The 14,515-nt window shown below is 35.8% G+C and overlaps 1 protein-coding gene across 1 annotated transcript in view; it reads left to right on the top strand.

Moving 5' to 3' along the window:
• The window catches only part of LOC106868897 (neuronal calcium sensor 1), a 324,871-nt gene that overhangs the window by 226,608 nt on the left and 83,748 nt on the right, over positions 1-14,515 (top strand). Inside the window, exon 3 of the mRNA XM_014914360.2 lies at positions 9,007-9,055. Within this exon, the coding sequence (XP_014769846.1) occupies positions 9,007-9,055 (49 nt within the window). The remainder of the gene's footprint in view (positions 1-9,006; positions 9,056-14,515) is intronic.

The following is a 14,515-nucleotide window of genomic DNA, read 5'->3' as shown; positions in this document are numbered from 1 at the left end:
GCTGCAAATAGTCCTACACAAATTCCTCCAGGAAATACCAGATAAACCACCTACACCTGGATACATCACAACCAACAACAACTCTCTGCTTGAGTGGTCCATGGTGTCCTGAAATAATTAACTAAAAGACTTTACCAGGTGATGCTATTGAGTGAGGTCATGGCCTGGGCCGATAATGGCCAAAACCAATCTAAATTATTATAATCAAAGACGTTTTCGTCTTGCCTATTCTGCCTGATGCTTTTTATAAGTAGTGTATCTAATGTGTTATTCTTTTCCCTTCGAGGTGATGCTGTTTGATTTGAAAGGAAGTTGGCTGCCATTGCTAGCTGATCAAACCACTGTAAGCAGTTTCCTCATTTGCTGGGGCCTATTGTCTTTGGAACTGGTTATGGTTATATTTATTGCATTCCTCAAACTGGGACACTACTTCATCTTAAATTAAAGTATATCCAGCAGCAATATTGGATTTTATTTATGGGGATTAAATGATGCATGTACTAGTTCTATTACATGTGTGTGAAACATATTTGATAGCTAGAGAGAGAGAGAGAAAGAGAAAAATAGAGTAAGCCATTTATATATAATCAGTTTAACATCTACCTTTCCATGCTTGTATAGCTATGCCAAAATTTGTTGAGGCAGATTTTCTACAATCAGATGTTTACCCCTGTTGCCAACCTGTGTCCAAGCCAGGTAATATTTCCTCCAGCCCTTTAACATGAACAGCACAATGGTCAGACATGTTTTCTCTGCAGATTGCAAACAAACAATACTACTTATATTTCAATGACATTTCTTTACAATTGTCTTATGATGTCAAGACAAGGAAACACATATACACACACATATGTATATACATACAAATGCAGAGATATATATACATACACATATGTATACATACATATGTGTGTGTATATATATATATATATATATATATATATATATATATATATATATTGGGTACGGTGAATATATTGTCGTCTAAATTACGTAAAAATTAAAATAGCAGACGTCTCATTTTAACAGATATATTTACCAAAATTACATAAAAATATCTTGAAATACTAAGTGTAAATTTATTCAATAAAATCACCTTTGGATTCAGCCACAGCTTCCTAATGACTTTGGAATCTCCTGCAACTTTTCTGGGCAGTCTCCTTGTTTAAGTTGGTGAATGTTGCCATAATCCTTGCCTTCATCAATGCTGTTGCAAGCAGTTTTGTTGGTCTCTCACTTAACTGCGCCCCACACATAATAATCAAGGGGGTTGCTGCCTGAGGAGTTAGGTGACCAGATGTTAGGGTTGATGTGGTCGCAGAAATTATCTGATAACCATGGCTAGGTTCTCCTGCTTGTGTGGCATGGTGCAGAGTCCTGTTGCAGATATAGGGTCTTTCAACAGCCACTCTCTTCACCCAGGGCAGCACTACCTTCTTCAGGCACTTGATGCAGGCCACCATGTTGAGTCCGAGGTTGTGTAGGAAAATGAATGGAAGTATAACATTGCTATCACTAGTGATCGCTCCAAACACCATGATGTTGACTGGATGTTTGATTTTTATCACTGTTGGTACATGCGCTGTCCTCAGATTGACACCCAAATACTCTGAAATTATATACATAGTGAGGCATACTGAACCTTTCTTTTTTAACTGGTGAATATGCTAAGATCACTGCTTGATAGGTTTTTGAGTTTTGCATTCAATGATTTGATAAGAATAAAGAGCCTTTGTTTATAAAACACCCAAGATTATGATTGTGCGACCAATCCATGACAGCATGGAAAAGTTAAAAAGAATCATTAAATGATACAACATTCAAGAAAGGAAATTTGTGAATACATAGAACCATCTTTCCTTCTAACTGTCTTTTACAGCATTGGTTTTCTTCTCTTATTTCCCCCCCCCCCCTTTCGTTGCTTGTTCCTCAGAATCTAAAATATCATGTTTAACCTTTTAGCATTCAGTTTACTCTTGTTTATTCAGTTTTGAAATAATCACGCATTATTTTCAAGTTCTGAGATTTCAATGATGGCATTGTTTTTTTTTAGAATAACATTATAGGATAGGTTGTGAGAGGCTAAATCTAGCCACTTTGAACATTAAAGTGGCAGAACACTTTGACAGCATGGAAACAAGATACAAGAACTAGAAATGAAGACTGACTTCTGACTTGCATAATGGAAAGATGTGACAGATTTATATTGGATAATATTACAACAAAAATTGAAGAATACAGTTCTATATTTAAGAGATGAGGAATTATGTTCATTATTTACATTATTCATATTTGATGGATATTTGTTCTCATCTTGTTTGTTGTTAACACAACGTTTCGGCTGATATATCCTCCAGCCTTCATTAGGTGTCTTGGGGAAATTTTAAACCTGGGTTCTCATTCCTAAGGTATTTTTCAATGTTATTATTATTATTATTCAGATATGTCCACGGCAATATGGCATAGTGGTTAAGAGTGCGGGCTACCAACTCCAAGATTCCAAGTTCAATTCCAGGCAGTGACCTGAATAATAATAATAATAATAACAACAACATTGAAAAATACCTTAGGAATGAGAACCCAGGTTCGAAATTTCTCCAAGACACCTGATGAAGGCTGGAGAGTATATCAGCTGAAACGTTGTGTTAACAACAAACAAGATGAGGACAAATATCCGTGAAATGTAAATAATGTAAAAATTAAAGAATCCACAATCAAATATAATACAATGCAGACAAGCATATCTGACAACAGATTTGTATTGGCTGCTGTTTCTAGTCGGTTGTGCAACCCTGTATAGGTCTCCTTGTTGTCTGACTATCAATGGTTTGTGTCTGCATGAGTTGCATTGAAAGTAGTGGGATGCCCGACTGTGTTTTGGGATTATGTCTGTTTATGTCTTTCTTTTATCTTTCACTTGTTCCAGGCATTAGACTGCGGCCATGCTGGGGCACCACCTTGAAGAATTTTTAGTTGAATGAATCAACCTCACTATTTATTGTTTTTATTTTTAAGCCTGGTTCTTATTCTGTCAGTTTCTTTTGCAATTGCTAAGTTAACGGGATGTAAACACACCAACACCAGTTGTCAAACGGTGATGGGGATAAATGCAGACACAAAGCCACACGCACACACACACACACACACACAGGCTTCTTTCAGTTTCCGTCTACCAAATCAACTCACAAAGCTTTGTTCTGGCCAAGTAAAAGACACTCTCTCAAGGTGCCACACAGTGGGACTGAACCCAGAACCATGCGGTTGAGAAGCAAATTTCTTACCAAACTGTCACACATGCACCTATTGTATACTTGAAATGATGAGCAATTAAAATTCTTATATTGCACAAGGTTGTTTTTGTGTGCCTCTGTGTGTGTGTGTCTCCTCACCATTATCGTTTTCCCATCCACTTTCCCATGCTTAGACGGGTTGGGTATGTCCATTCCAGTACAGCATCCTATCCTTTTGTTGTGTTCCTTTGTCATTTCCTTTGTGGAGTTCAGCATCCTAAGATCAGCGTTCATCCACCACACAAAGAGTTCCATGAGCTTCCACCTTTCAACATCTTCTCCGAAATCTTGACATCACATTCTAATTGATTTCACCTGCGAACATTGATTAGGTTAACTGAATAACAGCTTTTAGTGAATGATCAGTGAAATGTGTAATAGCTAATTTATGCTTACAATAACTAATTAGTTGCACCTGCGTTTGAAGTGAGGGATATTTCACCATTTCTTCAATGAGTTTAATGAGCATGCAGATTGTTAATTTTTAAATGATCATCATCGTTATCATCATCATCCAGTTTCATTGGAGCCTGGTGCAGCTCCCGGTCTTGCCAGTTCCCGGTCTTGCCAGCTCCTGTCAAACTGTCCAACTCATGCCAGCATGGAAAACAGTTGTTAAATGATGGTGGTGGTGGTGATGGTGGTGGTGGTGGTGATGGTGATGGACCACACCCGAAGTAAGGCCATCCAACTGATTGATATGAAGTCTCTCGCACCACTGACACACTGCTTTCTGCCTCAGCTGTAACCCTTGTTCCTCAGAGCTGAGTGGCCTTGTGTCTGCTTCATGTAGACACTTTCAGTTCATTAATTTATTTTTAAGTCTTTTAATTTTTTTACCCTGAATTATTAACTGCTTCACACCCCTTCAATCATGTTTACTTCTAGAAATTTCCAAACAACAAAATTCTTCCTCTTGTTACCTAATCATAGTTTTCCAAAAACACATTAGTCGTCGTTCATCCTTCTCTGTTTTCCTCCTTTCTCAGAATATTTATCTTCTTGAATTCCATCCTTGCACATGTTTCTCCTGCAGCCATTGGCTTGTAACTTTTCATAAAGTTAAGTGCATTCATTTCAGTGGTCTTGATGAGTTTTCAAACATCAATGAAAACAATCTCTTCCTCCAGAATGAAATAAAATTTGTCCCTGAAGAGATGTCAATCTTATTCTGGTAATATATCTCCTGAAAATCTGATATGTTTTCTAAACATTTTGGTAAATTGAAATATTCTGTCCAAAAGCGCCATGTTTAAATAATTATAGCAGAAATGTAGCCAAGATCTGTGATTTGTATACACCCAGCCATCCCAAGAAATGTTGACTTGTGTTATTCAAGTTTTATAAAAATTTCCTTTAATTAGGAGCAATGACCATTTTTATAGACAAGAAAATGTCATTAGATAAATCAGCAGCAGCAGAGGGCATAGGTGTGGCTGTGTGGTTAAGATTTTCAGTCTGCAACTCCAAGGGTGTGTGACATCTTGAGAAGGTACTTTTTATCGATACTTCACATCAACCAAGCTGTGCAAATGAAATTTGGTAAACAGGCGATGCCGAGGCCCATCAGAAGAATTGTTCCTATTCTTTGGGAGCCATTGCTCAGTTTAACCCTTTTGTTACCATATTTCTGTTGAGATGCTCTGTGTTTCTTTCAGTTAATTTTAAATATAACAAAGAAATTAGCAAAATAACTTAGTTATCATTAAGCTAGGGTTAGGAACGTAAATTCTGATTAAGGTTTGGTAGAAGATTTTAATTCAAAACTTATGCAAACAAGACATTTGTTCTACAGAGTTAGAGGCGGTTTCAGCTGGGTTGGTATCAAAAGGGTTAAGAATTGTTTCTTTATTATATATTTTAACCCTTTTGTCACATTTCTGTTAAAATGCTCTGTGTTTCTTTCAATTACTTTAAATATAACAAAGAATTTAGTTTCAGCCGGGTTGGTATTGAAAGAGGTAATGTCACCATCTTCCTTTTAGGAGCCTTTCACACAGTCCACTCTGTTGCGAGTATTTTGGTAAAGTCTTTGGTCTGTCTGAGGATAACACTCACTTTCCTAACATCATTCTCTGGACTTCTTCCAATATATCCATAAATATATATTTTTTTTGAATGATATTGGCTTAACTGAGAAGAATGAAGATCAAAGAAAAAAAAATTGATTGATCAGAATGGTATGAAAGGGAAACAACGAATTAATTGTTGGATTAGATTTAGAATAGGGTTAGAAGTTTATGTATTCAATAAGAGAAGAAATGGCCTTTTAGGCTTAAAATAAATCTTCTATTTTTATCTCTTTCTAATGTGACTTTTAGTGGGGAACCTGTTGTCATCCAGGCAGACTGAGATTAAAGCAATGTATCTTACCTAGTAGCCGAACACTGGTTATAATAAGGTTTTGGTTCATAATCACATGTCCGGTTGTGCAGTATTTTTACTCCTGAGTGGACGCAGCTGGCAAAAATGAGTTGTACCTGTAATTCAAAGGGGCCAGCCTTGTCACACCCTGTATCTTGCCAAATCTCCCTGAGAACTATGTTAAGGGTATGCGTGTCTGTGGAGTACTCAGCCACTTGCATGTTAATTTCATGGGCAGGTTGTTCCATTGATCGGATCAACTGGGACCCTTGTCATTGTAACCACTGGAGGGACAACTTTTATTCCAATACCAATTTTTATTCAATGAAGATAGAATCGGTGGAGTTGGTTTGTAAAAAGGAACCATGGAATATCTGTCTTTTCTGTTTTATTTATTTCAGTCATTAGACTACGGCCATGAAATTGACTCCCCGCACCCAGTAAACTATAGAATAAACCTGGAACTTATTCTAGTGGTCTCTTTTACTGGACCACTAATTTACAGGGTCATAAGCACAACAACACTGGTTATCAAGCGGTGGTAGGGGACAACAGCAGACACAGACATACACACATACATACACAAGCTTCTTTCAGTTTCCATCTACCAAATCCACTCACAAGGCTTTGGTTGGCCCATGGTTAGAGCAAAAGACACTTGCCCAAGGTGCCACGCAGTAGGACTGAACCCAGAACCGTGTACTATACAGCCATGCCTGCACCTATGTTTTTTTTTCTTTCCCTCTTTCGCAAATGTTTTAATTTCTAGACCATTCAAACCTACAGTTCTATGTTTAAGAGATGAGGAATTATGTACATTATTTGCATTTGACGGATATTTGTCTTCATCTTGTTTGTTGTTAACACAACGTTTCAGCTGATATACCTTCCAGCCTTCATCCCAGGTTCGAAATTTCCCCAAGACACCTGATGAAGGCTGGAGGGTATATCAGCCGAAACATTGTGTTAACAACAAACAAGATGAAGACAAATATCCATCAATTGTAAATAATGTAAATAATGTACTTTCAAAACTACATTGACATAAAAATAGAACGAATGGAAGTGAAATGAAAGCTCAACAAACAAGACATTTCCAATACGGTCAATGTCTGCATTCTTGTCACACTATGAGCTATTGTAATGGTGAAAATCAGTGAAATGGCTAATTGATTCTTGCATTTCCTTTAAAATGCCATTTAGAACCATATTAATTACTATCCTTTTATTAATGTCGCATTGTTTATTCTTCTTATTATTATTGTTATTTCTAATAATTCTAGAACAAGACTTTATGATTATCTTGTCATTAATCAAAACTCTGTTCTGACTTTAGTGCAAAGGGCACATTTATTTACTCTTTCTATGACCTTTTATTATTTCAAAAGTTTCTTTATAAATTGTTCTCCATCTCTTGTTCAGATGATTTCTAAAAATATCTTTGTGTTTATTGCTTTCTTGAGTTTCTTTAATTACTCTTGGTTTGACTGTTTTATAATTTAACTGACGGCCGGAGTTTTAATAGTTCGTGATTTGATTAAAATGAGTGTATATAATGCACAGAAACAATAAGATATCCTCTTTTGATCGTTTCATTTATCTCTGAACTGTATCCATGAGGTGTATAAATTTCAAATTATTCTCCATCTTTCCCTTTATTTTTGTCTGTAGAAATGCAATTGTTTGTGTTTTGTTTTTGTTTGTCCTAAAGTTTGTATTCTAAATATACAACTCTTGAGTCAGTGATTTAGATCTTTTGCTTGTTTCTGTCATTAGGCTGTGGCCATGCTGGGGCACCACCTCGATGAATTTTAGTCAAGTGAACCAACCCCAGAATCTATTTTTTTTTTAAAGCCTGGTATTTGTTCTTATTGACCCTTTTTTTTTTTGTTGAATTGCTAGGTTACAGGGATGCAAACACACCAACACCAGTTTCCAAGCTGTGGTGGGAGACTAACACAGGCACATACACATGTGTGTGTGTGTGTGTATATATATATATATATATATATATATATATATATACACGACTGGTTTTTTTCAGTTTCTGCCTACCATATCCACTCACAAGGCTTTGGACAGTTGTAGTACAGGATGTTCAAAAAGTCTCTCTGCAGTGAATTTTTTTTCTCCAATATGTATTTCAAAACATGTGTAGAAGAGTCAACTTATGTATTGAAAATGAAGGACAACACTTTCAACACCTCCTGTAAAGTTTTTCTAAAGTCTTGTAAAGTCTAATATATTCTTTTGTAGTCTTCTACCATCTTATAAATATTTATTTTGCAATAAAATACTTACTGCGGAGAGACTTTAGAAGACACTTGCCCAAAGTGCCACACAGCAGGACTGAACCTGAAACCATGTGGTTGGAAAGCAAACATCTTATCACACAGACACGCCTACACTTAGATGTTAATCTTTTTTTTTATATTTCTCCAAAACGACTGAGTTAAGCATCAATCTAGTTGAATTAATTTAAATTCAAATGATTAATATTTATTTATACTCAATATTTATTGATTTCATAAATTTTAGTTTAGAATTATTCATTGTCAATATTATATTTTGCTTCCTTTTATTACAATGTTGACATCGCTTAGACAAGATATTGCTATGGCTATAATCTATAACAAATTACAATAAAGAAGTCTATATATATCTGATCTAATTGCCTTTATTTTGTTCAAGCTTACATTGATTTGTCAAATAGTTCAGATTGTTGCATCACATTCTCCACCCAACCAATATTAATTCGTTTAAAATAATTAGTATACATTTAATTTAAACATAAAACATAAAACATTTCCAGTAAAACACACAATGTCTACGATTTATGTATAATATACACCCTTCATGTTTAAAAATATTGAAAGTGGGGTTTTTTTATAATATTTTTATTGGAAAACTTACAACAGAGGTTTATTGGAAATAGTATTCTTCTGTGACTTCTTCTTCATAGAATTTACTCAAGTGGATATTTCTATCATCATCATCATCACCATCAATGTCTGTTTTCGATGCTGGCGTGGGTTGGACATTTTGACAGGAGCTGGCAAGACCAGAGGCCACACCAGGCTCTGTTGTCTGTTTTGGTTTGGTTTCTACGGCTGGATGCCCTTCCTAATGCCAAACACTTTACAAAGTGTATTAGATGCATCATTATACATGGCACCATCACCAGTGCTTTTTATGTGGCACCATCATCAATGCTTCTTATGTGACACCAGTACCGTATATTTTTAGACTTTTAATTGCAGATTTATGCAATTGATTCAGAAGTTTTCTTTTTTCTTTTTTTGCAACATATATAAATAAATGATTATAACTGTTTTCTTCTTTTCTTCTTCAGGTATAAAGGATTTATGAAAGATTGCCCAGATGGCAAGCTGACGTTAGAGGTAAGGTGTTCTGATCGATAAACTCCAATCCATTTGCATTATTAAATCTTTATTTGACTGCAATTTGCTTCATTTTTGAACAATATTCATTAAAAGTACATATTTTAAAATATTCTTTGTATTTCCTTTCATTCTTGTCAATAGAATACAATCACTTTCCTTCTTTCTCATGGGGGTTAGGCTTAGGCAGAATTCCACAATGATGTTTCAATGACATATTAATGGTTGCAAGACATCTCATAAATATATCCACTACTGACTCAGAACATAGCACAAGAGAGAAGAATCAAGGCAGTTTAAAATAACAAAGTACTTATTACATTATTTACATTTGACAGATATTTGTCCTCATCTTGTTTGTTGTTAACACAAACGTTTCAGCTGATATACCTTCCAGCCTTCATCAGGCGTCTTGGGGAAATTTTGAACCTGGGTTCTCATTCCTAAGGTATTTTTCAATGTTATCATTATTATTATTATTATTCAGGTTACTGCCTGGAATAGAACTCAGAATCTTGGGGTTTGTAGCCCGTGCTCTTAACCACGACACCATATGCCTGTGGGCAATTATGGAGTGAATTTTAGGGCTTATAAATCTAATATTCTCCTATCCTTCCTTAATACCGGTTTCCATATGCTATTGATATCTGCACTTGGTCTGCTTAGGAGGTTGTTGTGTCCTAGCATACGTACTGCTTCTTTTAGTTTTCGTATTTTCCAGTGATGTTCTCTGTCTATTATTTTAACTTCATCCCACTGGGGGAGGTGGTCTCCATTTTTCCCATACATCACCAGCTATACCTGATTTACCAATATCTCTTCATGTCACAGCTTTGTGATGTTCCTCTACCCTTATTTTGAGGGGGCAAGATGTTTCACCTTTGTATGACCTACCACAGCTGCAAACACAAGATGAGGACAAATATCCGTCAAATGTAAAAAACATAAATAATGTACATAATTCCTCATCTCTTAAATATAGAAAAGTATTTAGTATTGTAAAAACATTATTTATTGAAATCTATCATCTACATAGCAGACATTGCTAAATTTTTTTATTTTTTTTATAACCATTTGTAGCAAACGGAGGATTTTGTAGTTGAAGACTAGAGTTACGGATTGGTAGGAATGATGTTATACCATTCCTATAATAGTATTTATTATTATTTACTAAACACTAAACACAACAGTAAAATTTAATTTACTGCTGTCTACAACTGAAATTAGAATAGCGTTTTATGACTTGAAACTTGCAGTTTTGCTATAAAAATACATGTTTTTATCGTATTTATAGTCAGTTCTTCACTTTGTAAACAACATTTCTATTTTATTCTGTTTTGAAAGTTTTTGGTTTGTGTTTTTGTGGGTTTTCACTTATAGCATACTTCATACTCACTTTTTAAACAAATTGACATCAAAAGTATTTTAAATCTATCTATTAATCATGCACCATTCGAGTGTGAACATTGCCAGTGGCACGTGAAAAACAACATTCGAGCATGGTTGTTGCCGGTGCCGCCGGACTGGCTCCCGTGCAGGTAGCACGTAAAATACACTTTTTGAGCATGGTCGTTGCCAGAACCACCTGTCTGGACCACGTGCCGGTGGTACGTAAAAGCGCCCACTACACTCTCGGAGTGGTTGATGTTAAGAAGGGCATCTGGCTTTAGAAACTTTGCCAGATCAGATTGGAGCCTGGTGCAGCCTTCTAGTTCCCCAGTCCTCAGTCAAACTGTCCAGCCTATGCCAACCCATGATGATGATGATGATGATGATGAAAATTATCACCAAGATCCTTCTGCTTAATAACTAATTTTGTAAAGACACAGTTATGGGTGTGTGGGGAGAAGTTTGCTTCGCAGCCACATGGTATCAGGTTCATCTTATACCATAGTCTTGGACTGGCCAAACCCTTGTGAATGGATTTGGTAGACGGAACCTGAAAGAAGTCCATCCTACACCTGCATACATACATACAGGTGCGTGTGTGTCTTTGTGTCTGAGTTTGCTTCAGAAGAATAAGTACTGGGGTTGATTCGGCTAAAATTCCTCTAGCCAATGCTCCAGCATGGCCGCAGTGTAATGACTGAAACAAGGAAACAATAAGGACAACAAAAACAAACATGGTGAACCGGCCCCTACATGTGTACTGAATCTCTAAATTAACCCTAAATTTAATCTGCAGCAGATTACACAACACATGCTTCTCTGAGGAAGCCAAACTTAATAAGATTAACAGATAATGAAACAAGAATCGGAAGCGTATCTGTCTATTTGGAAGTCAATAAAAGAAATATTCCATGATGTTGAAAGCTTTAGTAATTTGGCATCTTGTTAGCACATCTCCTATTGTTGTTATTGCAATTAATTTATTCCTTATTCCGAAGCTCTTAATGAGGATTAGCTTGTAATTTAAGCCTCGTTTTTGTTGCAATGGTTTTATTTCTCTTTTGTTTTAGCGTGAAAGACAAATTGGATTTGATAATTCGATCCGCTAACATATATTAATTATCTCCCCTGTCATTGTTATTGCCCTTGGCTTCAACAGCTGATTCATTGATAGATATACGTCTTTCTTCCATCTTCCGCATGAGAACTTGTATTTATAACATTACTAACCCTTGACCTCAATCTTTTAATTATTGTTACTTTATCACTGCCTGACAATTACCTGCAGAGCAGCAGGTAATCTTCTTCCCATTCGACCAACTTTATTAACTGGTTTCAATTCTTTATTATCATATGTGTATGTGTATCTATGCCTCTGCCTATGTGTACACTGGCTTCAAGCCTGCTGTCGTAGTTTCTGTCACTTCTTGCTGTGTCTTGTAAATTATTGGTTTGACAAAGAGTGTAATGAAATAAGTGCCAGGCTGAAATAAGTATTGGGGTTTATATGATCCATCATCATCATCATTTAATGTCTGTTTTCCATACAGGCATGGGTTGGACAGTTTAACAGGAGGAGCTAGCAAGGCCAGGAGCCATTGTCTGTTTCGAAGCCATTGTCTGTTTTAGCATGGTCTTTACAGCTGGATGCCTTTCCTGGTGCCAACCACTTTACAGAATGTATGGGGTGCTTTTCATGTGGCACCGGCACAGATGCTTTTTTACATGGCACCGTCTGACAAATAGCATGTATAGCAAATAGAGTTTTCCTGAAACAGTATGAAATTATTTGTAAAATGTAATTCAAACGGTAATTAAATGGAGGAAGCAAAGCAAAATCAGTCGATAGAACAAAGAACACATAAAACACTTGAGGAATAAACATTTTAGTAACAACAACAACAATAATAATAATAATAATAATAATAATAATAATAAATATACTTCCAATAAAGATCTGAAATTAGCCATGGGGTATGGTTGAACACAATCGATACGTAATTTCTCTGAGCAATTGAGACTCTTAAAAATTTTAATTTGTCAATACCAACCAGAGTATGTTTTACATTTATTTTGTTATTTTGGCTGTGTGGTAAGTAGCTTGCTCACCAACCACATGGTTCAGGGTTCAGTCCCACTGCGTGGCACCTTGGGCAAGTGTCTTCTACTATAGCCTCGGGCCGACCAAAGCCTTGTGAGTGGATTTGGTAGACGGAAACTAAAAGAAGCCCATTGTGTATGTGTATATGTATATATATGTGTGTGTTTGTGTGTCTGTGGTTGTCCCCACAACATCGCTTGACAACCGATGCTGGTGTGTTTACATCCCCGTAAATTAGCGGTTCAGCAAAAGAGACCGATAGAATAAGTACTAGGCTTACAAAGAATAAGTCCTGGGGTCGATTTGCTCGACTAAAGGTGGTGATCCAGCATGGCCGCATTCAAATGAGTGAAACAAGTAAAAGAATAAAGAGAGTGCTTCAGCAAGTTTGGTGATGTCTATTCCTTGCTGAAGAAGTCTAATGGAAATCAAACGTTGACCCCCCCCCTCCCCATATTGGTGAAAGTAATTTAAATAATATTAGTCAATGACTAATGTTGTATTTTCTTAATTGTATAATTAATTCTTGTTAACTTTTTAAAGCTCTCTGCATAATCATATTAATATTAACCTGACTCCTGCCGAGGTCAACTTTGCTTTCATTTTTTTTGGGGGGGGGGCAATTAAATAAGTACCAGTTACACACTGGGGTTGACGTAATTGACTTAAACCATTTATCTATCCTTGTTTTTTCCCTCTATGTTTGTCTCCTCTATGCCCCATGTGGGCAATAAAGAATCAAATATTAACCCAACCCATTCTAAGTCTACCTGGCAAGTTGTAGAATATGCCAGGTAAAATTCATGTTTTATGATAGTGACCCTGTTTTGAACAACTCTGACAGGTCTTCTTTTCTTTTATTTAATGTGTTTTCACTTCTCAGGACACTAAGAAAAAATATATGTAAAAATATGTTTTCGTTTTTCAATCTAATTTTTGAATGAGCCCTGAAAACTAAGTCATATTTATCGTAAAGTATTGATTTTTTTTTAATATATATATATATTTTATTAACATAAATTTCTATGTCTTCGCTGCCATTTTTGCTATAAATGACACCAGAAATTCAAAATGTCTAAGCTATCTATAGTAAAAGAGAAACATTTTTTTTTTTTTCGGTATTTTCAATATCCTGAGCCAAAAAAAATCACCAAGTTGTCTTTGGAATTGATTTTTGTTACTGTTGTGTAGCTCCAGATTAATGTCATGTAGGAACCAACAGAACATCTTGATGTAACACACTGGGCTATTGTTCCAGATCAAACTATACAATTACATAGCTGAGAGCCATACTGCATACACGCTGGCATACAGTGGATTGTTCTGTGATGCGTTGTCTAATAACCTGAACTCATGCGCTTTCCTCTGTCTGGTTTATTTCTGTGTCTCTAGATTATATTAGAGGTCATAGCAGAAATAGTCAAAGTGTTCATATACATGCATACATTTGTGTGTGTGTGTGTGTTGCATTTTCTTGCCACTGTTCATGTCTTAGTCCAGTATTAAGGAACATACAGACAAACTTTGAATTTTAGTTTTATATGTGTGGGTGTTTGTGTGTGATACTAAAATTCTGTGTTTATTCTTTAATTTTAGACCAAGCTATGAATTGTTGCAGGAAAATATTTGGATCTTTTTTAAAACGGGGGCCACATTTTTCATTAACGAAACACTTTGAAACTTGGAACACTGGTAGAATGTGTCATATAAAACATCTTTTTCTCTTAGTCTTCTTTAAAAAAAAAGAAATCCATAAGTTAGTCCATGTTAAAGTTGTCGTATTTCTGTAATTTCAACCAATCACTGACGTCCATTCAGCCGATATACATTAAGTGCCGACTACATAAACAAACGATTCTGAAACAATTAACCCTAACCCTAACCCTAGGTTTAGGGTAAAAGCAAATAAAACGAAGGTATGGAGATTAAATACGCTTTACATCGCTTAATCAGCCAAAAGAGTAAATGTA

Source organism: Octopus bimaculoides, chromosome 2, assembly GCF_001194135.2.
Source record: "Octopus bimaculoides isolate UCB-OBI-ISO-001 chromosome 2, ASM119413v2, whole genome shotgun sequence".
Taxonomy (NCBI): domain Eukaryota; kingdom Metazoa; phylum Mollusca; class Cephalopoda; order Octopoda; family Octopodidae; genus Octopus; species Octopus bimaculoides.
This window is presented reverse-complemented; position numbering and strand designations above follow the sequence as displayed.